This window comes from Acomys minous (genome assembly GCF_964271855.1).
Source record: "Acomys minous genome assembly, chromosome: 3".
NCBI classification, from domain to species: domain Eukaryota; kingdom Metazoa; phylum Chordata; class Mammalia; order Rodentia; family Muridae; genus Acomys; species Acomys minous.
The window spans coordinates 86,755,864-86,782,211 of record NC_140485.1 but is presented as its reverse complement, the minus strand read 5'-3'; the positions used below and the strand labels follow the sequence as shown (position 1 = coordinate 86,782,211).

The 26,348-nt window shown below is 35.5% G+C and overlaps 1 protein-coding gene across 7 annotated transcripts in view; it reads left to right on the top strand.

The window, feature by feature from the left end:
• ASCC3 (activating signal cointegrator 1 complex subunit 3) overlaps nt 1–26,348 on the top strand; it is a 264,221-nt gene that overhangs the window by 87,187 nt on the left and 150,686 nt on the right. For all 7 annotated transcript variants that reach the window (XM_084776931.1, XM_084776925.1, XM_084776929.1 and 4 more), the window contains 3 exons: nt 8,454–8,588; nt 23,773–23,964; nt 24,267–24,491. In XM_084776931.1, the coding sequence (XP_084633057.1) occupies nt 8,454–8,588; nt 23,773–23,964; nt 24,267–24,491 (552 nt within the window). The remainder of the gene's footprint in view (nt 1–8,453; nt 8,589–23,772; nt 23,965–24,266; nt 24,492–26,348) is intronic.

Below are 26,348 nucleotides of genomic sequence, written 5' to 3'. Positions count from 1 at the left end.
CCTTGGGTTAAACTAAATACCAGTCTTTATTTGTACAGTATGTACATCTTACTTTTCTTTTTCTTCGTTGTTTCTGGTTGCTTTTATTTTGAGTTTTAAGAAAAATTCTCCTAAGATTGAGTAATAACTTGATGAATTTTCTGTCTAAAGAGAATGATTTGGTGTGTGTCTGTGTGTCTGTGTCTGTGTGTGTGTGTGTGCGCGCGCGTGCATGTGACCACAGAGGTTGACATCAGGTGTCTTTCTTAATTGTTCTACATTGTATTTTTAAGACCTTGGAGTTAGAGATTTAGCTAGGTTTGTTTTTCAGGTTAGTTACCTTCCTACTGCGCAAGTTTTAGAATGGAAAAGTACTTGATGGCTTTATACCAATCTATTACTTAGCTGAGCTGTAATTATAGGAGTATTCAGCTATGCCTTGACTGGCTTTTTACGTGAGTATTGGAGATCAGAACTTAGGGTCTGCTGCATATACAACTGACTGAGCCACCTTTTTAGTTCTTGTTTTCTTGACATTGTTTCTCAGGTTTATTTATAATTCTATTGTGCTAACTTTCATAATGGAAATTAGCAATGACTTTTGTCTATGGAGGTTTTTATTCTTCATATGCAGGCACCTCTGATTCTTGATGACTTTCTGTTGCATCAAATAATTTAAAACAACTTAGTTGTGTATGGTTTTGGATGATTCCTTTTCTGTAACCTATGACCTCATATCCTAAAGGCAAATATAGGTAAGATTTTCAAAAGATACTTTTTCATTCTGAGTATAAATATTAAAGATATTTCTCCTTAATCTTTACTACAAAAGATGGTACTTAAAAGGATAAAAGTATTTTTGAACTGTAAGAACATCTGAACAAAACATTTCGTAGACTCTACTTTTGAATATTCCTCATCTCCACTTCTGCATAGTTTTACATAACATTGAAATTTACTCAATATCCAATTTATAAGTCAAGTTTTTAGTACTCACAGCATCTGTATTTTGGTTTTAATTACCATTACAATCATTTGCTTAGAACTTTTCTGTCTATAAGCTAAGGATTTCTTAATATGCAATCACTAAATAAAATAGTTTATAATTTCTTAGATATAATCTTAAATGCTTTTCTTGTCTAAAATTAAGTGAGAGAAAAATTGAGATTTTTCCGTTTCTCCATTTTATCATTCACCTAGCAGACACTTCCATAGACTTTATGATGAAGACCTTGGAATTAAAAGTTAGAAGTGCATTAACTTTCCATTTGGACCAAATTCCAGGTGGCTTAGAGTTGAGATCAATATTTAGTTAATATGAAGGCCAAAGGAATATCACCACCATAAAAAATTTCTAGTATATTATTTTGAAATTTTATTTTAATGATTATACTATAGTTATAAATGTATTAGTTGCATTTTAAACCTTACACTTGACTCTTGAATAACATTGATTTTTTTTCTATGTAAACTGTGAGCCTATTAAGATTTGTTTTCAATATCCAGAAATGCTTGTGTTTAGCCAAGATAAATGGAAAAACAAGACTCAATTACTAGTTCTCTCTGTGTAGAGTGCTGTAAATCCTTCCTCTGTGGTAGTGACAAAATGTCTCTGTACTCTCATCCTAGAAAATGTGTAAAAATCCTACTTTATTAACATAGACTTCCAAACTGAAGTCATGTGCAATGTTCCATAAAGCCACTATAAATTAATTTTTTACTCTTGTGGTTTTCTTTTTAATAGTTTCACATTTTTTTCTGCTTTGCACAACTATTTGAAGATCAATTGCTCTGAATCCTCCATGATCAAAACAGTGGTGAATAGCATTGACTTTTGAAATGAAAATAATGTTTGGATTAGTGGTGATTAGTGTCTGTTCTGTATCCTACCAGACTGAGGATTAAAACAACAACAACAACAAACAAACAAAAAACCTGGTAAAAAAAGTATTACCACATGTGCCTAATCAGGAATATGAAAAATTTATGTTGGTTAAGGCATTCTGCTTTTCAGCCTTCCAACGACCACCACTGTATGGACTCTTAATTGGTAGGAAGTATACTATATTGAAATCCCATTCTTATGTTTCTAACTGAAGGCCAAAAGACTATCTATTCAAAATTATCTTCCTCAGAAAAATGGTTGGTAATCTGTCAAGAAAATAAATATCTGGGAGTCTGAGGAAGAATGGCTCAGTGGCTCAAGTGTATACTGCGTAAGCACAGGTACCTGAGCTTAGATCCCCAGGTTCTGTGTAAATGCTGCAAGAAGCACCACTGTCTCTCATACCAGCTCGATGGAGTGGACCCATGGGACTAGTCCATACAGTCTATGTTGGGCTTTTAATTTTGTGAGGGAATCTCTTTTTTCTATCCCAATTTGAACTGTTTAGTTCTGGTTTATCATATGTCATGAAATCTAGCCAAACGCACTACTTGTCTCTTCATTGCCTGAAAGATATACTTTTCATGCATTACAAAAGGGATGGATAAAGACTAAATGTTCAACATTAACTATGCTGATAGATCCACTTGCCATGAAAGACTGGTACCCTCTATTAAACTCAATTTCCTGTTTATTCTCTGTATGTGTAAAGCATTGGTCCATCCATTACTGGACTGTGTTGTGTTATCCCTACTGAGTCTGATGCAATGCAAGAAATATTACTTCTAACCATGATGATGGGCAATAGTTAATATTTGCTTGGATGTTTCCATGAGAAAAGAACAATAATCTCTTCAAAAAATAGTATTTGCAAAACAAATGCCACAGGCAAAAATATGAAATCAAATTCTTACCTTGTATCATCTACAAAACATTTGAGATGAATCAAAGACCTAAATTTAATAGTTTAATCTGTATAACTTGTGAAGGAAAACAGAAGTAATTCTCAATGCTCTCAAATATGACAATGGCCTCTTAAATACAATAAAAGACAATTCTGATCTCCACCCTCATCTCCCTCTGCGCTCTGTCTCCTATTTTGTTTTCTCTCCTCATCCACTACTGCTGTCTATTCTATTTCCCTATTCTGAGTGAGATTTAAGTATCCATCCTCCATTGGATCTTTCTTGTTACTTAACTTCTTTGGGTCTGTGCATTGTAGTATGTTTATCGTGTACTACATGTCTAAGATCCACTTCAAACTTAGTACATTCCACTGTGTCTTTCTGGTTGTGGGATACCTCACTCAGGATGATCTTTTCTAGCTCCATCCATTTGACTGCACATCTTACAATTTCCTTGTTTTTAATAGTTGAGTAGTATTTCATTGTGTAAATGTACCACATTTTGGACTCTAGCTGAGACTTCTTGTAGTAGGGGCCATGGAGACTGAAGAGGATACCCTCTAAATAAACAAGACTCCTAGTGGAGGTAGGGGACCACCAAACCATTCACAGCGATTTTGACTCAAAAATTATCTGGCCTACAAGATGTGCAGTGATAAAGATAGAGAAGATAAAGCAGAGATGGAGGAAATATCCAACCAATACCTGGCGGAAAATAAGACACACCCCACGAAGAGAGTCAACTCAGACACTATTAAAAATACTCTGCTATGCTTGCAGACATGAGCCTAGTAGAGTTATCTGAGAGGCTACACAAAGCAATGGTTCAAAACAGATGTTCGGACTGACAGCCAAACATTGGGAGAAACATAGGGAGTCTTGTGGAAAAGTGGGATAAGGAGAAAAGGATTTGGAAGTGACAGGACCTACACAAGGAGACCTACAGAGCCAACTAAACCAAGGTCCAGAGAAGCTTATGGAGACTAAAGCACTGACCAAGGGCCAATATCATGCATGCTTATTACTATTGCTTTGTTATACAGATTGAAATCAGGATGATGATACTTCCAGACATTCTTTTATTGTACAAGATGTTTTTTAAGCTCTTTTGGGTTTTTGTTTTTCCATATGAAGTTGAGACTTGCTCTTTCAAGGTCTATAAAGAATTATGTTGGACTGTTGCTGGGAATTGCATTGAATCTATAGATTTCTTTTGGTAAGATGGCCATTTTTACTGTTTTAAAACTACCAATCCATGAGAATGGGTGATTTTTCTATCTTCTGATATCTTATTCAACTTATTTTTTTCTTCAGAGGCTTAAAGTTCTAGTTATACAGGTCTTTTACTTGCTTGGTTAGAGTCACACCAGTATATTTTATATTATTTGTGGCTATTGTGAATGGTGTTGCTTCCCTATTTTATTTCTCAGCCCATTTATCCTTTGTAAAAAACGAGGGCTACTGATTTTTTAAAAAATTAAATTCAGCTACTTTGCTGAAGTTTTATCACCTGTAGGGTATCACCTGTATAATATTAGGGTCACTTATGTATACTACCATATCATCTGCTAATAGCAATTCTTTGACTTCTTTCTTTCTAATTTGTATCCCCTTGATCTCCTTTTATAATATTGCTCTGGCTAGCATTTTAAGAATAGATCAGACAAAGTGGACAGCTTTGTCCTTTCCCTGATTATAGTGGAATTACTTTGTTTCACTCTATTTAATCTGATGTTGCCTATCAGCTTGCTGTATATTGCCTGTATTATGTTAAAGTATGTTTTGTGTATCCCTCGTCTCTCCAAGACTTTTAACATAAAAGCGTATTGGATTTTGCCAAATTCTTTTTCAGCATTTAATGAGATAATTGTTCTTTGGTTTGTTTGTTTGTTTGTTTGTGCTTGTTTTTAGCTTATGTGTATGGTGGATTTTGTTGATGGACTTAAATATATTGAAGATAACTGGATGAAGCTTACTTGATCTTTCTGGATGATGTATTTGATGTGTTCTTGCATTCAATTTGCAAGCATTTATTGGTCATTTTTGCATCAATTTTCCTAAGGGAGATTTGCCTGAAATTCTCTTTCTTTGTTGTCTCCTTGGGTGGTTTAGGTATCAGGATGATTATAACCTCATAGAATGAGTTTGGCACTGTTCCTTCTGTTTCTGTTTTGTGGAATAATTTAAGGAGTATTGAAACTTTATTGAAAGCCTGGTAGAATTCTGTGCTAAAACCTTCTGGCTATGGGCCTGGTTTTGGTTGGGAGTCTTAATGACTGCTTCTATATGCTTAGGGTTTATTTACCTGATCTCGATTTAACTTTGTTAAGTGGTATCTATCAAGGAAATTGTCCCTTTTTTTTTTTTTTTTTAGATTTTGTAGTTTTTGTGGAGCACAGACTTTTTAACCTAGACCTAATGATTCCTAATGATTTCCTTAGTATCTGCTATTTTGTCCCCCTTTTTGTTTCTTAGTTTGTTAATTTAGATACTTTCTCTTTGCCTTTTAGTTAGTTTGGCTAAGGGTTTGTCTGTCTTGTTGATTTTCTCTAAGAACCAGCTCTTGGTTTTGTTGATTCTTTGAATGGTTGTTTTTTTTGTTGTTGTTGTTTGTTTGTTTGTTAGTTTTTTGTTTGTTTTCTAATTTACTGAGTTCAGCCCTGAGGTTGATTATTTTATGCTGTCTTTTCCTCTTGGGTGTGTTTGCTTCTTTTTGTTTGAGATTTCAGGTGTGCTTTTAAATTGCAAGTATGAGATTTCTCAGATTTCTTTATGAAGGCACTTAATGCTGTGAACTATCCTCATAGCAGTGTTTTCATTGTTTCTCATAAGTTTGGGTATGTTGTGCCTTAGTTTTCATTGAATTCTAAAAAGTCTTTGATTTTTTTTTTCTTTATTTTTTCTTTGACCCATTGGTCATTGCGCAGAGAGTTGTTAGTTTCCATGAGTTTATAGACTTTCTGTTTTTGTTGTTGTTGAAGTCCAGCTTTAATCCATGGTAGGGGGTTATTTCAGTTTTCTTGTATGTGTTGAACTTGATAGGTGTCCAGTTATGGTCAGTTTTGGATAAAGTTCCCTGAGGTGCTGAGAAGGCACCTCAAATAATATGTCTTTCTTTCCTTTAAAAGCATTGAGGCAATTTTGGCTATTAAGAGTTCTCTTAGCCAAGCGTGGTGGCGCACGCCTTTAATCCCAGCACTCGGGAGCAGAGGCGGGCAGATCGCTGTGAGTTCGAGGCCAGCCTGGTCTACAAAGTGAGTCCAGGACAGCCAAGGCTAACACAGAGAGACCCTGTCTCAAAAAAAAAAAAAAAAGATTTCTCTTATGTTTTCTAATTGTAACTGAGCTTTTATTCTCTTACAAATTTTAATGATTGTATTTGAGGAACACTTCCTTTTTAACAACTCAGAAGGCAAGTAAAATTCATAAATATCCTGCTCTAGTACAGAAAAGTTCCTACCTGACATTTTAAAAGTAAATGGTGCAGCTGGAGAGATGGCTCAGTTGTTTCTTCTTCTCTTCCCCTGTATATAAATTTCATTCCCAGCACATAAGTCAGGTGGCTTACAACCATCTATAACACTAGGTCCAGAGGATTCGTTACACAGTGGTGTATGTGCATACACATAGATGAAAAATTAAATGGTTTAGCTGAAAATGAGTAAATTATTTTAAATTGTTAAGAATAGATACTACACTTGATCTTAGCCAAAAGGCCGAGAAGCGATTTTTTTTTTTCCGAGATAAGATTTCTCTGTGTAGCCTTGACTGTCCTGGACTCGGCTTTGTAGACCAGGCTGGCCTCAAACTCACAACGATCCACCTGCCTCTGCCTCCCAAGTGCTGGGATTAAAGGTGTGCGTTACCACCACCCGTCTTTGTAAAATATTTTTAAAGATATAGTCTAATCTCAAATTTAAGTATGAGTAGTCTGGTAGGCTGTGTTTGGTTAACGTCTTTATGACTTGAATCGTACCTTTTTATCTTAGCATCATGACACATGGCTGTGAAGGCACTTCTCACTTGCCAATATGGGTAGTTTGGAGTTATTTCAGCACATGAAACAATATTGTCATCCTTGATCATTTCAATTTTCAAATAAGTCTTTTTAAATTAATTTATCACATTAACAAGCCATGAAATAAAATACGTTCATAGAGATAAAAAAAATCTTATAATGACTTCTTTTGAAGCCTCTTGACAGAAAATGCATATAAGAAGAAGAATATATTTTACTAAAGAAGACATGATGGATTCATTAAACAAAATATACTTAAAATTATAAATAATTTTATACAGCAAAAAATTATAAGTTGAGAAGTCGTACCAAAATTATTAATGATGATTTGAGTCATATTTTCTTTTTCTAATTCTCTGCATTCTGTTACTTTTTATAGTAGAGCATTGCAGTTATGGAGAGTGAAGTGTGATCATGTTATAAAATGCTAGCTCATAAGAAAAGTCATCGCGAGGCTACACTAGTTAAATAAAATGATAGTTTGTGTGTATGTATAGATACATGAAGATGGACTTTATATTTTCAACAACTAATGGATTTGTGTTAAATTTTTCTTCTCATTTTTCTTTAGAATTTGTGTTGATTTTTTAAGGTACCTTGAAAAACTATTAACTGGTAAATTATTTCTATCATTTCAATTTTTTGAATGATTGTCAGGAGATTTTTCGCCAGTGTGAAGATTAATCACCACCTCATCCAGTCATTATTAGTTTTTCCACTACTTTCATTCCATTACCACAGAATACAAACTAATCAAATTTAAAAGGGGAAGGGCTTATTTTGGCTTGTGATTTCAGTATATATTTTGTAGGCATGGTTATTTCTTTGTCTTTGGTCTGTGGTTCTTTCCAAAACTGTGGTGCGACAGAAGTAGGGAGTGAGTGGTAAACCAGGTGTTCACCTCATGTTGGCTGAAAGCAAAAAGGAAAGAAACAAGACCAGAGTTCTGCTTTCTCCTCTGAGTGTATGCCCTATGAACTAACAACTTCACTAGTCCCACTTCTCACTTTAGTCATGATACTGATCCCTTAACTCTTAACCCTTTGGGGAATGTTTTAGATCAAAACAATAGCACTTTTACTCCAGTCTCCTAAGGCTCTTAGCCCCATCACCATGCAAAATGTGTTCTGTCACTCTATACTAATCTGTAATGCTTAACCATTCCAGCATCTCTTAAAGGGCCACATATAAATTCTTCTGCTTCTAAGCAAAACTCAGCTGTGGATACTCATAAAAATAATAACAATAAGTTATAGCTCTAGAATATAACCATAAACATTCTTATATATGGAGGGATGAGACTATGATACAAATGACACCAATTTTTTATATAGACAAATCTTTTTTCAATTTTATATGACGTGAGTAAAAGCATAATGGATGATTTTTTTTTTTACTAGAGAAATGTACAAGCTACACTACAAGTTTCATAGAATACATTCTTTTTAGCATGTAAATTTGTTTATGGGTCTATTATGAATAAGTCGTGTCACTGAATTTAAGTTGGCTTCATCCTGTATCTTTTTAAATTAGATGTTGTTTAATTGAGAAATTGGAAGTTTTCTTTTTAAACTTTAATAATCATTTTATATGATGATTTCTAGGCTAGGAGTAAGTTTTATTATAAATAATTAAAATGTTAAAAACTTTCTTTTCATTATTTTAGGTGATGGTATTTGTACATGCTCGCAATGCCACTGTAAGGACAGCAATGTCTCTAATAGAGAGAGCAAAAAATAGTGGCCAGATTTCCTGCTTTCTACCTACCCAAGGACCAGAGTACGGACATGCTTTAAAACAGGTAAAGTACCAGTGACGTGGAGAAAACAGGAACCAATGCATATGATATGTGTGCTTCATAGGTCTGAATGGAAGATCTATAGTTGCAGTCTAAAAAGTTAGTTTCATAGATTTATTACCTTTTGTGACTTAATCTTTTTAAATATTTTAAAGATAACATAATTTCTTAGGATTTCTCTGGCTGTAACAAAAAAAAAAAACAAAACAAACAAACAAAAAAAAACATGACCAAAAAGCAAGTTAGAGAGAAAAGGGTTTTTTCACCTTATTCTTCCACATTGCTGCTCATTACCAAAAAAGTCAAGACAGGAACTCAAACATGGCAGGATCCTGGAGGCCGGAGCTGATACAAAGGTTATAGAGGGGTGCTGCTTACTGGCTTAGTCTGCCTGCTTTCTTGGAAAACCCAGGACCACCACCCAAATAGGCTGGAGCCTCAAGGCCTCATCAATCGCTAATTAAGAAAATGCTCCACCGTTGAGTGGAGAGTGAGATCTGACTCTCACATGAACTCTGGTGCCCCTTTTCTGACCACGTCCCCTGGATGGGGAGGCCTGGTGGCACCCAGAGGAAGGATAGCAAGTTACCAAGAAAAGACTCGATATTCTAAGAGCATATATAGGGGGAGAAGGTCTCCCTCAATCACAGACATAGGGGAGGGGAGAAGGGGGGAAGTGAAAGGGAGGGAGGAATAGGAGGAAACAAGGGAAGGGCTAACAATCGAGATGCAATATGAATAAATTAATAATAAAAAAATTTAAAAAAAGAAATATTAACTAAGGAATATCTTGAATACATGTTTACATTAAAGTTAGAAAAATATCCATTATTAACATAAAAAAAAAAGAAAATGCTTTGCAGTCAAACCTTATGGAGACATTTTCTCAATTAAGTACCCTCCTTTTAGATAACTCTGGTTTGTGTGTCATGTTGACCCAAGACTAGCCAGCAAGTATATAATATAAAGGGTTCCATTGGGATATTTTCATACACATAAATACCTTGTTCTTATTCCCCTTCTAACTAATGTATCTTTTTGTTTGGTTGTTTTTATTTGGTTGATTGGTTGATATAGGGTCTCAATTATCTTTCTCGAAGAGTATTGATATATCTACTTACCATTTCTGAGTATAGCTTTAACTGAAATGTTTAAGAGCCAGGAGGAGTTCTGTGAGTTCGAGCCCAGCCTGGTCCACAAAGCAAGTCCAGGACAGCCAAGGCTACACAGAGAAATCCTATCCCAAAAAATGACAAAACAAAACAAAAAGTGTAATTGAAGTGTTTATTTCTTAAAATGGATATAAATATGCTTTTGTTTGGATCCCAAGTGTGGGATGTGAAACAGACTTGTGTGAGGGCGTGTGATGTTTGTCCACTAGAAGGGAAACACTCATGTGGGAGCATGGTCTTTGCCAGCTGACAGACATCCTGGTATGGACTCTAAGAGGAGGTAAATATGAGCCGAAATCCACTGTCATTTAAATTCTAACTCAAATCAACTGACATTTATTTTAAGCATCAGATTATCATTCATTTTTGAACCACACAATATACTCATTTTTATTTCTTTATAAAATACCTTGTTATATAACATTTATTTTGTAGTTTGTGGTTTTTAGTTATTTATCAATTATGAACTTGAGAATCCTTGAAAACTCAGCCTAGTATTCCTAGTCTTATTTCCTAAGAAATAAAAATAACCTCTATTTTGTTTAAAAGGCAAGCCTTGAGAGCCACTGTGTGGACTTTTAGCTACTTGCTACATCTTAGTCCTTAGAGCTACTCTTTTTGTAAATAATTCATACTTACTATTTACTAGTTATAATATTTTTCAGTACTTATGAAGTACTTTCTAGTACCAGACCTTCTTTTATTGCCTTTTTCATTTACCCAGCCCTCATCCCATCGTGATACAGGTTTTTATTGTTCCTAGCCTTTGAAATAGCATGTCTATAAGAAATTCAGATAGTGTGAAGCACTCTTACAGTGTGTAGTTAGAGTTATTCACAAATATATATTCTGAAAATGAAATAATATTGAAAAATTAAAAGTTTAATACAGTTAAGTAGATACAGGTAAATAGATGTGCAACTCTTTATTCATTTTTATTATACATTTAAATATTTTTAGGATGCAAAAATATTTTTAACCTGACCCAATTGTTACTGAATCTTTGTTATTTGCAAGAATGAATGCTTGTATTTATTGCTTTTCAAGGAACACTGTCTTGTGTGCCACTATTCTTAGTCCTTCATCTATCTGTCTAGTATCAGATGCATCAAAATTACTTTTTCTAAACTTGCAGTTCTAAAAGAAAAGGAATATAACACACATTTTCATTTTCATTTTCTCGTTTGATTGATATCATCGTTCTGAGTTTTAAAGAATCTTATCTCCTGCAGCTGGGAACGTATTTTGCCAGTGACTCATGTGTTGTTTCATCTTTTCCCCTCCTCTCTCTTCCTAACTCCCCTTATATCTCTCCTTTGCCACAGTGATTTCTTAACCCTTATGTTTCTTTCAGTTTGTTACTTACCTAGAAAGGCCTTTGAAAGCACTTTTTAAATTTTAATTTAGAAGGCAGCATGTTGGAACACACCTTTAGTCCAAGCACTCAGGAGGCAGAGGCAGGTGGATCTCTATAAGTTTGAGGGCAAGTTGATCTACATAGTACATGAGTATCTGAATATAGAATGTAGAGGGAATAATAAACAGTATAGATCCATTTAAACCTGCATCTTACTGCTTTATTGTAATCCCAACAAGGAGACTGTTTCATGAAGTCTTAGCTTTTGTAAACCTCCAGGAAGAGTTGCCAGTTGTTTGTAGAAGTAAAAATGTCATTAGGGATGCAGATATTTTGGTCATTAAACCATTTTTTCTAGTTGTCTTTCTCATTTTAAATTAAATGAATATTTTAATTAGAAGCATTACATTTTGTCTAACTAAGTCAAGACCATTTTAGAGAAAAAATGTTTGTTTTAATAGACTTTAAATATTGTAGCATTTGATCAAGTACTCCCACCCACTTCTGTTTCTCTCTTTTTTTTTCTTTCTTTTATTAATTATACGCGAACATCCTGCTCATAGCCCCCTCACTTCTCTTCTCCCAGTTCTACCCTCCCTCCCTGTTTACCCTGTCCCCCTACTCCTCAGAAAGAGAGAGCTCCCACCTACCCCATCATATCAAGTCTCATCAGGGCTGAGCATATCCTCTTCCCCTGTGGCCTGGCAAGGTAGCCCCACCGGGGAATAGTGATCTGAATCCATGTCAGAGTCAGCCTCCATTCCCCTTAGTAGAGGACATATATGAGGCCCAAGCTGCCCATCTGTGTAGACGGCCTAGGTCCAGCCCATGCACAGCCCTGGATGGAGCTTCAGTCTCCACAGGCCACCATGAACCCTGGTTAGTTGGCTCTGTTGGTCTTCTTATAGAGCTCCTGTCCACTCAGTCTTTCTATTCTTGCCCCCACTCTTCCACAATACTCCCTGTGCTCAACCCAGTGTTTGGCTGTGGGTGTCTGTATATGTTCCCATCACCTGTCAGGTAAAGCCACTCAGAGACCAACTATGCTAGGCTCCCGTCAGCAAGCACAGTAGAGTATCTTTCTTTTGTCGGTCAGAGATTGGCTGTATCCCATGGGGTAGGTCTCAGGTTGAGCCAGGTGTTGGTTTGATACTTCCTCAATCTCTGCTTTATTTTTATCCCTGTATGTCTTGAGGGTAGAGTAAGTTTGGGTTGCAGTTTTTGTGGGTGGGTTAATGTTCCCCTCCTTCAACTATGAGTTCTATCTAGTTAGAGGGTGGCCCTTTGAGTCTCCATGACCCCTGTTACTAGGAGTCTCAGCTAGAGTCCCACTCATATCTTCCCAGGAGCTTACCTTGTCATAGGATCTCCAGCTTGTCACAGAGAAGGCCCCACACAAGATTTCTCTTCTCTGTGTAAGCCCTCATTTCTCTCTCTCTTCGTTCTCTTACCCTGTTCCCTCTTTTTAACCAGTTCCACTGTCTATTCTATTTACACTTATTAGTGAGATTTAAGTAAACCCTCTTTGGTCCTCCTTGTTACTTATCTTCTTTGGGTCTGTGAATTATATAGTTATCCGGTACAATATGGCTAAAATCCTGTTATAAGTGAGTACATATAAGTGTGTCTCTCTGTATCTGGTTACATCACACAGGATGATATTTTCTAGTTCCATCCATTTGCCTACAAATTGCATGATTTCCTTGTTTTTCATAGCTGAGTAGTTAGTATTCCATTGTATAAATGCATCACATTTTCTTAATGCATTCCTTGTTTAAGGAATATCTAGGTTGTTTCCAGTTTCTGGTTATTATGAATGAAGCAGCTGTGAGCATAGTTGAGTAAATGTCTTTGTGTAATGGACCATCTTTTGGATATATGCACAGGAGTGGTATAGCTGGGTCTTAAGGTAGGGCTATTCCCAGGTCATGAGAAAATGCCAGATTGATTTTCATAGTGCACTCCCACCAGCAATGTAGAAGTGTTCCCTTTTCTCCCTATCCTCGATAGCATGTGCTGTCATTTGTGGGAGATTTTTATAGTATATTTATTTTTTTACATATAAATTTACATTATCACACATAATTAAAATAAACTACGTACAGCAAGAAGAACCACTAAACAATCAGGAATTATATAAATGTTAAATTCATAATGTTTTGGCTATTTGTATTTGACAATCTTGAAGAAAACATCTCTTGCATCTTGGTGAGTCTAAAATTCCGAATGCAAATCAATATCTATCATATCATTCTCTGTCAACTTCAAACATCTATCTAGACCTAAAAAAGTCTTAACCCCTAAACAACTAATCTTAATTATAAGACTAAATTATGCAGTCTTCAACCCTATCAGTGACTTGAGAAGGAATACAACTTAATTACCTGAGTAAATCAGAAGTGCAGGTTATCAGCTTCCAAAATGAAAAATGACAGAGACAGTTTGCTGCCTGAACTGTCATTTATGTTTTTGATCTTAGCCATTCTCACAAGTGTAAAATGAAATCTCAGAATTTTTTTATTTGCATTTCCATGATGACTAGTGGCATTGAGCATTTCTTTAAGTGCTTCTCTGCCATTCTAGATTCCTGTGTGGAAAATTCTCTTTCGCTCTGTACTCCATTTTTTAAATTGTGTTGTTTGATTTGTTGCTGTTTAATTTCTTGTTTTCTTTATATATGTTGGATATTTTGTGGAATCTTTTTCCCAATCTGCAGGCTGCTATTTTGTTCTGGTGATAGTGTCCTTTGACTGATAGAAGCTTTTCAGTTTTATGAGGTCCCATTTATTAATTATTGATCTTAGAGCCTGAGCTATTGGTATTCTGTTCAGGAAATTGGCTTCTGTACCAACATATTCAAGCCTATTCCCCACTTTCTCTTGGATTAGATTTGGTCTATTTGGTTTTATATTGAGGTCTTTGATTCACTTGGACTCTAGTTTTGTGCAAGGTGATGACCAGCCCCATTTGTTGAAGATACTATCTTTTTTTCCATTGTATGATTTTGACTTCTTTGTCAAAAATCATGCGTCCTTAGGTAAGTGGGTTTATTTCTGGGCTTTAGATTTTATTCCAGTGATTGATCAGTCTCTCTCTAAGCCAGTACTATGCAGTTTTTATTGCTGTTCCTCTGTAATACAGCTTGAAGTCATCTCAGAATTTTCTTTCATTGTATAGTATTATTTTAGCTATTCTGGGGTTTTTTGGATGTCGAGAATTGTTCTTTCAAGGTCTGTAAAGAATTGTGTTGGAATTTTGATGAGAATTGCACTGAATCTGTAGACTTCTTTTGGTAAGATGGCCAGCTTTATTATGTTCATTGTCCCAATCCATGAGCATGGGAGATCTTTCCATCTTCTAAAATTTTCTTCAAATTCTTTAATCAGAGATTTGAAGTTTTCTTCATAATAGTCTTCCACTTTCTTGGTTAGAGTTACACCAAAGTACTTTATATTATTTGTGGCTATTGTGAAGGGTGTTGTTTTCCCAATTTCTCTTTCAGCCCATTTTTTGTTTGCATACAGGAGGGCTACTGATTTTTTAAAGTTAATTTTGTCTAACCATTTTGCTGAAGGTGTTTACTAGCTTTACGAGTTTGGTGGTAACTTATGTATGCAATCATAATCATCTGCTAATAGGGATACTCTAACTTCTTCCTTTCCAATTTGTATCCCTTGATGGCCTTTGTATGTCTTAATGCTTTAACTAGAACTTCAAGTACTATATTGAAGAGATAGTGAGAGTGGGCAGCCTTGTTTTGTCCCTGAATTTAGTGAAACTGCTTTGAGTTTCTCTTCATTTAATTTGGTATTGGTCATGAGCTTGCTGTATACTGCCTTTATTGTGTTTAGATATCTGTCTTATATCCTTGATCTCTCTAAGACTTTTACCAGGAAGGGGTGTTGAATTTTGTCCAAGCCCTTTTCTACTTTTAATGAGATTATCATGTTATTGGTTTTCTTTCAGTTTGTTTATATGGTGGATTACATTGATTCATTTTCATATGTTAAACCACCCTTGTATCCCTGGGATGAATCCTATTTGATCTTGGTCAACAATGCACTTGTGGTGTTCTTGGATTTGGTTTGGAAGTCTTTTATTGAGTATTTTTGCATCAATGCTTATGAGTGAGATTGGTCTGAAATTCTGTTTCTTTGTTGAGTCTTTGTGTGGTTTAGGTATCAGGTTGATTGTGGCTTCATAGAATGAGTTTGACAGTGTTCCTTCTGTTTCTATTTTGTAGTATAGTTTGAGGAGTGTTGGTGTTAGATCCTCTTTGAAAGTCTTTCCCAAAAGACAAAAAAAAAAAAAAAAAAAAAAAAAAGAAAAGAAAAGAAAAAAGAAAAGAAAAGAAAAAAGAAAAGAAAAGAAAACCCTGGGCAAGATGATGATGATTGGAAGACTTTTGCTTCAATTTCCTTGTAGGACTCTTTAAACTGATAAGCTTTTGATGTAAGACCTAGTGATTCTTGTATTTCCTCAGAACCTACTGTTCCTCAGGGTCATTTCTGATATTATTAATATGGATATTTTCTCCTTGCATTTTAGTTATTTCAGCTAGGGGTCTGTCTATCTTGTTGATTTTTCTGAAAGAAGCAGCTCTTGGTTTCATTGATTCATTCTATTGTTCACTTTGTTTCCAATTTCAGCCCTGAATTTGATTATTTCCTGCCAACTACGCATCTTGCATGTGTTTGCCTTTTTTGTTCTGGAGCTGTTAGGTATGGTTTTTAAGTTGCTAATATGAGAACTCTCCAATTTTTTTTCATAAAAGCACTTAGTGCTATGAACTTTCCCCTTATCACTATTTTCATTGTGTCCCATGAGTTTGAGTATGTTGTGCCTGCATTTTCATTGAATTCTAGAAAATCTTTAATTTCTTTCTTTTGTACCTCATCTAATGGTCATTGAGTAGGGAGTTATTCAATTTCTATGAGTTAGTAGGCTTTCTGTTGTTTTTGTTGTTGTTGAGTTCCAGCTTTAGTCATTGGTGCCCTGAAAAGATAAAGGGGTTATTTCAATCTTCTTTTATCTGTTGAGGCTTGATTTGTGACCAAGTATGTGGTCAGTTCTGGAGAAGGTTCCATGAAGTGCTTAGAAGAATGCATATTCTTTTGTGTTTGAGTGAAATATGTTAGGTCCATTTGATTCATAACCTCTGTTAGTTTCATTATTTCTCTGTTTAGTTCTTTTCTCGGTGATCTGCCCATTGGTAAGAGAGGTGTGAAGTTCCCTACTATTAATGTGTGGGGTTCAATATGTGATTTAAGTTTTAGTCATGTTTCTTTTATGAATGTTGGTGACCTTGCATTTGGGGCATAGATGTTTAGAGTTGATATGTCATTTTGGTATATTTTTTCCTTTGATGAGTATGAAGTGTTCTTCCCCATTTCTTTTCATTAATTTTGGTTCTAAGTCTATCTTATTAGATTCTAGAATGACTACTCCAGCTTACTGCTTGGGTCCATTTGCTTAGAAAACCTTTTTCCAACCCTTTAGTCTGAGGTGATATCTATCTTTATTGCTGAGGTGTGTTTCTTGTATACAGCAGAAAGAGGGGTCCTGTTTTTGCATCCACTTTATTAGCCTGTGTCTTTTTATTGGTGAGTTGAGTCCATTGATGTTGAGGGATATTAATGACCAATGGTTGTTAATTCCTTTTATTTTGATGTTGGTAGTAGGAGAGAGAGAGGGACCAACTAGTGAGGTGTGTGTGTGTGTGTGTGTGTGTGTGTGTGTGTGTGTGTGTGTGTGTGTCCCTTTTGGTTTTTCTGATGTGGGGTTATTTATTTATTTCCTCTTTTTTCCTGAGTTTAGTTAGCCTCCTTAGTTGGTGTTTTCCTTCTAGTATCCACTGTAGGTTTGTATTTTTGGATTGATATTGTTTAAATTTGTTTTGTCATGATTTTTTTTTCTCTTTATAGGGAATAAAAGTTTTGCTTGGTGTAATAGTCAGCATTGACATCTGTGGTCTCTTAGTATCTGTAAAATATTTTCCCAGGTCCTTCTGGCTTTTAGAGTTTCTCGAGAGAAGTCAGGTGTAATTCGGATAAGTCTGCCTTTATATGTAACTTAGCCTTTTTTCTTTGCACTTTTTAATATTTTTCTTTGTTCTGTACATTTGATGTTTTTATTATTACGTGGTGGGAAGATTTTTTTTTTGTGGTCCAATCTATTTGGTGTTCTATACTTTTCTTTTATGAATATAGACATCTCTTTAAGTTGTGAAAGTTTTCTTCTATGCTTTTGTTGAAAATATATTCTGTGCCTTAGAGCTGGGAGTCTTTTCCATCTTCTATTTCTATTGTTAAGTTTGCTCTTTTCCTGGTGCTCCGTACTTCTTGAATGTTTTGTCTCGGGAACTTTTTAGATTTAGCATTTTCTTTGACTACTGTATCGATTTCTTCAATCTTATCTTCTACACCTGAGATTTTTATTTTTCCATCTCTTGTCTTCTGTTGGTGATGCTTGTATCTGTAGTTCCTGGTCTCTTCCATAGGTTTCCCATCTCCAGGATTGCCTTGAAGAGTTTTATTCAGTTCCTTCTAGTTTCACTGTATTTTCCTATACTTCTTTAAGGGATTTATTCAATCCCTTCATCTGTTTAATTGTATTTTCCTGTATTTCTTTGAGGGATTTATTTTCCTCCTGTAAGGCCTCTTTTCATTTTCATTAACTCAGATTTAAGGTCATTTTCTTGTGCTTCAGATATGATAGTATCTCCAGGGCTTGCAGTGGTATGATAGCTGATTTTCAGTGATCTCATATGTCCCTGGGTTTTGTTGCTTGTGTTCTTATGCTAACCTCGCGCCATTTGGTTGTCTCTGGTGTTAGCAAGCCTGGTGGTCCCTAATGGTCAGGCAGTTCAAGAGTAGGTGAGAGGGCTCTAAACTGAATTTTGGTCTGGATCTTCACAGGCCTACTTTGGAAGGTAGTTGGTGGTAGTCAGAGTGTGAGTAGACCTCACCTCTGCTGACTGTGTCCCGGGTTGCTTGAGAAGATCAGGTGGAGAGGGTACTAAGCTCAGTGTTGCTTGGGCTTCCTAGGTATGGTAGATAGATAATGCTTATAGTAGCCTGAATACTGCTCATCTCTCCTGGTTATTTCCTAGGTGGTTGGGTGGATTGGGGGTATGTGGAAAGAACTCTAAGCTGAGTGTTGCTAGGGCCTCCCACCTCAGCATGGCGAACCTTGAGGTTCTCTTATATGTTGTTGTTGTTTAACATATACCATATTGAACATTTTTTTTAGTTGAAAATGACTTATATGTAAATCATAAATAAGATACTAACTAGAAAGTTTTGTTTAATAAATTAGAATGACCAGCACCTGAAAACTAATTTAAAGGATAATTTTATGACTTTATTTTTTTTTCTACCAATAAACATTTTGTTTTCTCAGCCTTTGCTGAAGTATTGGCAACTGAAAGTGACTGAACTTTGTTACAAGCTATGTGATACTATTAATGACTTTGTTTTTTGTTTTTTATCTTCACAAATATGTCACTGTGGCCCCATAAAATAATTTCTTTTAGTTTTTAATTAGTAAAAATACCAGGTAAAATATAAAATAGCTCCCTTTATCTTAGTTCTTTTTTCATGTATATTCAAAATATGATCTTCTTAAATTATTGTTTCCTCAGCCACGTATTACCAGCCTGCTTTTGTGATGCCAGTTTAATAAGTACAGCAATAAATTCAGAAAAATAAATAATAAAATACAGTAGTTCTGTTGTTAGTTACCTTTCTCCCATATAGAAAGGTAGCAAAAGGCATTTGTTGCTTTTTGTATTTTCAAAAATAATGCTATAGAAAATTACTAAAGGAGGAAAAAAAATCACTGACAGATTAGTTGGGTTTTGGAAGCTTGACAATAATCCCATATAAAATAAAGACTTTGAATCTAAGTGAAACCGAATTTTAATCTCACTCATCCCCTCTGACATAGTCTTTTAAGTTTCATGTAGTTGTATGAACATTTTATATCTTGGGTTTTTTGTTTATAATGAAGTTATAACATGAGTTCACGTGACGTAAAATGAATGCTGTAAGAACTTTGAGAGAGAGAGAGAGGAAAAAAAGAAAAGAAAAAATAGCTTACAAAAATGGCAACTGCAACAACAGTTAAAATAAATTACAGAACCACCAAGTGATGACCTATAAAGCAGTAAGCAAATTGGGAAAAATAATAGTGTTTTCCCAACAGTGAAGGAGCAGAGTATTATATCTGCACTGATATATCCACTTACTAATTCACTAGCACACAAAACGTGGCATTTCTAACAAACACCTAAGAAACAGGCAAACAGGCTTTGGAGGGGAAAAACTTGCTAGATAAAATTAACAGATTATTTTCATCTCTAGGAAACTAGAAAATAAAATGCTAAACATTTAAGGCTTGAGAGATGACTCTGCAAATTAAAAACACTTGCTGCTCTTATAAAAGACCAGGGTTTGGTTCCTAGCACCTATATCAGGTTGCTCACGGCTACCTGTAACTCTTGTCCTACAGAACCTGACACCCTTTTCTGGACCCCTTCCTAGCACCCAGATGCAAAAACATATAAACAATTAAAAACAGAAAAACCTTAAGCATTCTGAAGTTAAATTGAGGATTGTACATACTGATAGACTTTCAGAATCACTGGTCCATTCAGTGTTCTAAAATAAGGTTGTATTGTGTTTTAAGAACATCTTTTTATATACGACTATTAAGTCTAACATCTTAAATCTGAGAATTCTCCAGATCAGTGATCATAAGGAGGTTAGCTCAGAAGAGTTTATCTATAAAAAACATTGTATGGATCTTTGAGTTTGTAAATCAGTGGTTTTCAGCCTTCCTAATGTTGTGATTATATAATTTAATTCCTCATACTGTGGTGACCCCAACCATAACATTACTTCCGTGGTACTTCATAACTTTAATTTTGGTCCTTTTATGAATCGTAATGAAAATATATAACATGTATGATATCTGATATGAGACCCCTGTAAAAGGGTCATTCCTTTCCCCTTGTAAAGACTCACAGGTTGAGAACTGCCCTTGTAATTTAAATTTTTTGTATTCTGAAACTGGCAGAGATTACATATTCCCTATCTATATAGAAAACAGCCATACAATTGACACCAACAGGGGAAAAACTGTTTTCACCTATTTTAAAAGTAATATTTTCTTAAGATTTACATCCTTTGGCTCATTTCTATTTCATGTGTATTGTGAAATAGGATAGACAACAAATGGAAAATTTATCAAAACTTTAAAAATTAAGAATAAAGAGACCTGCCGTAGTGCCCACATACCTTTAATCCCCGCATTTGGAAGTCAGAGGTAGGCAGATCTGTGCGAATTCAAGACTAGCCTGGTTTATAGTAGGAGTGACAGAATACAGTGTCAGCCTGTCTTGGAAATAAAATGTAAAACTTAACCCCATAATCATCCTAGGAATCTGTCAACAAATCAGTGGGATAAGAGAGTTTGGTATGTATGCACAGTGGTATTTTTTTTCAGCCATAAAGAATGAAGTTTCATCATCTGTGGAAAAAATGGATGTACTGGCGATCCTCACATTTGGGTACCCCAGACAGATACCATGTTTTCTTTTGTTCACTTAGATTTTATATACATACAGAAAATCATCAATGTATATAGGGCATGAAAGTAGAAGCAAAACCATGTAGGGTCACAGAGGGCTCAGATGGCAGGGTTGCAAGAGAAATGGACTCACAGGAGCTATGGGGTAGAATATGATCAAATTGTACTTGCAAGGAAATGTGTTTTTAAACCCAGTACTATATTCTATGAATATATGTTGATTAAATGTTGCATTAAAAAAGAATCCAGGGATTTTTCTAAAAAAAAAAAAAAAAGAATCCAGAGAAACTTAAAGTGACAATGAGCAATCTACTTTATGCATAAGAATAGCAGAATTTAACAAGATCTCTGAGTTCAGTATCATAGGATATAGTGCTATTAAAGCTAGGAATTGATTAGATAATTTTAGAAAGCAAATGGATAACATTAAATGAAATTAAGAACAATATTTAAACTGGCTGGGAGGCAGAGACAGGTTGATCTCTGTGAGGTCAAGGCCAGCCTGGTCTACCCAGTGAGTCTAAGGCAGCCAAGGCTACACAGAAAAACCCTGTCTTGGAGGGAGAAAAACAATAGTTACTCCCCCCCCCCTTTTTTTTTTAAATTCTTGGAGGTGTGTTTCACGGTTAAAAAAGGAAAATGTATAAAAATATGTTTGGTCAATTTTTGTTACGGTACCTGCTCAATAACATAAATATTGTAAATGAAACGAAACTAGATGAATGAATGACCCCAGGCTTATTTTAAGATTGTTGTCACTGCATGTGGACTAATGAAAAGAAACGCACAGAATATGATAAAGAAGTGACTCTTTGGTTTCTCTTCACTCCACACAAAGACCTGATTGATGTGCCTGGTGACTACAGCAGCTGGCCATTAGACCAACCTAGTTGTAGGAGGTGCTGTATCAATACTCCAGATTATCTTGCTACCTGGAGAGAATTCTTCCCATACTTAAATACTTCCTGTGTAAAGTTACAACCTGTATCATCAATGTCCTAACTGAGGTTGTCTCAAGATTCTAAATTGATAGTAAGCACATCTAGTTGTAGGCAGTCCATGGGGAGTCCTCAGCCGAAGCAGGCATCCATCCAGCAGTATAATTGTTCTGCTTTATTAGCTCCGAGTGCCTAGTTTTGAATGTTAGAGAAGTGGAATTGGTCAAGCAGCCTCTCTTCTATTGTCCATCTTCTAAAGGAATTCGTCCATCTCTTAGCAAATACTCCATAGTCTTTGATATTCATAAGAGATGTCTCAAGAAGTTTGACAATAATATCGTAGCTCTAAAAAGAAAAAGGTAATATGATTGAAATACAATACATTTATTATGTGGTATCTCTGTGACCTGACAGAAATAACTTTTGGGAGGGAAGATATATTTCAGCTCAGTTTTAAAGAGTTGTACCTCTTCATGATAGGGAAGGTTTCACAGAATCAGAGAAACAGGAGTGAATAGCAGAAATTCTTCACATTGCAGTAGCCTGAACAAGGAAGCCAAAGTATTGATCTTAAAAGGACCAACCACACTGCCCAGCTCCAACCAGATAAAAGACTACTCCTCAGAAAGGCCCTATACCCTTCAATAGTATCAAAGATAATGATCCAAGAAGACATTGCAAGTTCAAACCATAAATCAGTAGTTACTCATAAAGTGTGCTATGTTTTCTACAGGCTAACTTTACTATACAAAGATAAATATGAGTGTATCCCCAGTGAAACATGAAGAAGGGAGTCTTGTTAGATGTGTGTTTATTGTGATTTGGACTTTCAAAGTATATAAGTTGTCATTTATTTTCTTGGCCACTAGATGGTGCTGCTTACTAATTTATCCTCAGCATAATTGAAAGGGCATTTATAAAGTGATCTTTTCTTTAGTTGATTGCTTAGAAATTAAAAAATGTAAAAGACCCAACATGGAGTCAGTTTGACAAGGTCTGGACTGGAACCCCACACTCCTGAACTCTTTCACTGCCATAGGAGTATGTTGGGAAAAAATGGTCATAAATAAACTCTTATTGATAATGAGATTTTTTTCCAAAATAACAGTAATAAATAAATCCATAACAAGATTTTATTATTGAGAGACTTTTAAAACTACTGTACTAACATCTTCAGTCTTACAGAAATATTTCTTTAGTGAGTTTCTTCAGTTAGTTTATACAGCCTTTTGTTGTAAACCTTATGCAGATCCCAAGAGTTCAACCAGACAAAAGAACAGACTCCAACAGGGAAATTAGTGTGTTTAAAGTAGTTGTAAGGTTGTGGAGAAATGTGGTCAATACATTTCCACCAAGGAGCAATGTCAACAAAGCTGTGGGTGAACACTTCTGAGTTTCTGTACTCACTGCATATAGAAGACTAACGGGAATCAGTATACATCTCAGGAAAGCCAGATAGGGGTCTAGAATAGGAAGTATAAATGTAGGGTGCATTCTTTAGTGGAGACTCAAAAAATACTTACCTAGGTGGCTATCAATGTGCGGCTTTGCATTGTGGCAACTCGGGATTTACTCTTAAAGAGGAAAGGCACAGTTGTACTTAATTTTAGTCAAGTGTTTGTGGAAGTACCTGAAATATACAAATACTAATTGATTGCAAGAAGGTACAGGTGGGCCAGATTTCATCCCAAGATGATGGCTCAGTGGGTAAGACTACCGGCTGTTTTTCCAGTGGTCCCAAGGTCAGTTTCCACGTTAAGGTAACCACATTAAGGCTCATTCCTCTTTCTAGTAAAATCTTGCAGGACATGGTAGCACATGCCTGTGAACCAAGCAATTGGGAGGCAAAGGCAGGCCTCTGTGAGTTCGAGGCCAGCCTGGTCTACAAAGCAAGTCCAGGACAGCCAAGGCTAAATAGAGAAACCCTGTCTCAAAAAACAAAACAAATAAACAAAAAGATTTTGCATCATGTTTTGATATTGCCAGCTTTTAACAGATAACAAAATGATTTTTGTATAAAGCATTGTTACTAAGTTACATCTTAAGAAACTTTAAAACAGTATTGCATGATAAATAACAATTGCTGTTACATGCTTAGTAATTACTCTTTTGTGCTTTTTAATATCTAGGTGCAAAAGTCAAGAAATAAACAAGTGCGAGAATTATTTTCAGATGGCTTTAACATTCACCATGCAGGAATGCTTCGGCAAGACAGAAATTTGGTTGAAAACTTGTTTTCAAATGGTCATATCAAAGTCCTAGTTTGTACAGCTACATTAGCATGGGGTGTCAATCTTCCTGCACATGCCGTTATTATTAAGGTAGGAGCTTACCTCTCTTTGCACATGGACTTGTATGTCTGTTAAAGCAAGCCTCTGAATTGATTTATTTAGAAAAATGTTGTGATTTGTCTGTTTCATTGACTATGAATGCTATTTTAGCCAGAATTATTTTCTCCAGTTAAAGACTAGTTTATATTTAAAATTTTAACTCTATCCCCGCTGATGAAGGGATTATTTAAAGTATACTTTCAAAATCTTCCATATTTGTCCAATTTCACTTTCTAAATCTTCAGGATATATATGTGTGTTTATGTAAATTTTATTAACTTTTCCTCATCTAGGGAACACAAATATATGCTGCCAAAAGAGGCTCCTTTGTCGACCTTGGGATTTTAGATATCATGCAGATATTTGGCCGAGCGGGAAGACCACAATTTGACAAATTTGGGGAAGGAATCATTATAACAACACATGATAAACTCAGCCATTACCTCAGTTTGCTCACACAACAAAACCCAATTGAGAGTCAGTTTCTGGAAAGCCTTGCCGATAACCTAAATGCAGAGGTAAGAACTTAGGAGTAAAATGTTGGGAAAGTTTGAATTGGTTGATAATACAAATATAGTGTGTGTCAAGAGACAAAATAGAGGCTGGAGAAATGGCTCAATTGCTACAGGGTGCTCACTGCCTTTGCAGGAGACACAGGTTTGGTTGCCAACACTCACATCAGCAGCTCCTAACCAGCACCAAGGAATCTGACACATGCCTTTTCTAGTAGCATCTGTTTGCACATGCATTTAGCCATACATGCAGGCATGCACGCACACATGTATATACACACAAACACATTTAAAATTACATCTTTAACAAGAGAAAATAATAGGCTAAATAGCAGAATGTTGATTAATTCGCTGCATTGTAAAGTAGTCACAAGACTGACAAGAACTTATTGCTATGAGATTTGTTCTAGATCAGAAATCCAAGCTAACCTACGTGGGTTAAGAAAACAAATAGCAATTGTAACAATGAGTGTTTATATTTTGCTTTTCTAATAAAATTTTATCAGATTTATAAAGCTACTTAATTTTATTAGATCATTTGCTAGCTTTTCTTTGTTTGTTTTTGTTTTTGAGACAGGGTTTCTCTTTATAGCCATGGCTGTCCTGGACATGGTAGACCTAGCTGTCTCAAACTCACAGAGATCCACCTGCCTCTGCCTCTCCTAGTTCTGGGATTATAGGTATGTGCCAGTGAAGTATCATTTGAGCTTGAATATCATAACTTGTTTTCCATATGTATTTTTGCAACTCATATGTGCTCAAAGCTAACTGGTCTCAGCAGCATGGATATCTAACATCTTAACTAGCAAAGAACATAAACATTTTAAACAATTTAGCATATATATGTCAAATATTAACTGTGTTTTTAGTTTCCATGGCATTTTAATTTTTTGCTGTGGTGTTTAACACTTTCCTATGCCAGTTTCCTTTCTTCGCCTGAAGTTGTCTTATTTTAATAGTTTTCATTTAAGCATGAAGTAAATGAAAGAGTCACAAATACATCTTAATAGCTTATAGAAGTGTCTGTTATATCCTACTTGTGTTCTTCCCCTTTCCTCTCTAGAGAATGAAAAGCAAACTTACACCATTCTCTCTGTTAAGAGTAGTGGCCAAAGGAGGATCAGAGCTCCTGGGAGCACAGTGCAGTAGCATCCAAAAAGTAGCAGATGTTGCCAAAGGGTTCAGAAGGAGAAAATACTTTAGGTGCCAGGCAGTTGCTGCCAAAAACAAACAAACAACCTTTGTCTATGAAAGCTCTAGTCGAGGTCAGAAGGATAGCTAAGTTTGGGAAGGTGTGAGTAGAGATTAGGGGAAACACACACACACACACACACACACACACACACACACACACACACACAGACAGACACACACACACACAGAGAGAGATTAGGGAAATGACCAATGGATAAAGGCAATTGTCCTAAAGCCTAGGACCCATGTGGTAGAGGGAAATAATGAACTACTATACATTGTCTACTGGCCTCCATACTTACGCTATGGCACACATAATACACATAGATATATACTAATTATTTTTTAATGAAAAGAGGAAAGTCAATGAGTGGATGTCTCATGAGCATTCTTGTATTTTCTGAGTCATCATATCCAGTGATATCCATGGATATCTGTAACACCTCAAGATCACTTCAGTTGATTTTTGAACGTAGTATTCAAACACAGGTCCATTAAATTCTAAATCTAGTTTATTTTATAGAGCTTAGATTTGTGTCATCTTATGTAAAATGTAGTAAGTTGAAATAAATATATTTCCTTGGTACTTTACTTTAAAATCTCAGCAATATTTTCTCCCACTTCACAGTGAATGCAGGTTGTGCTGGCTGGTTTTTATGTCACCTTGGT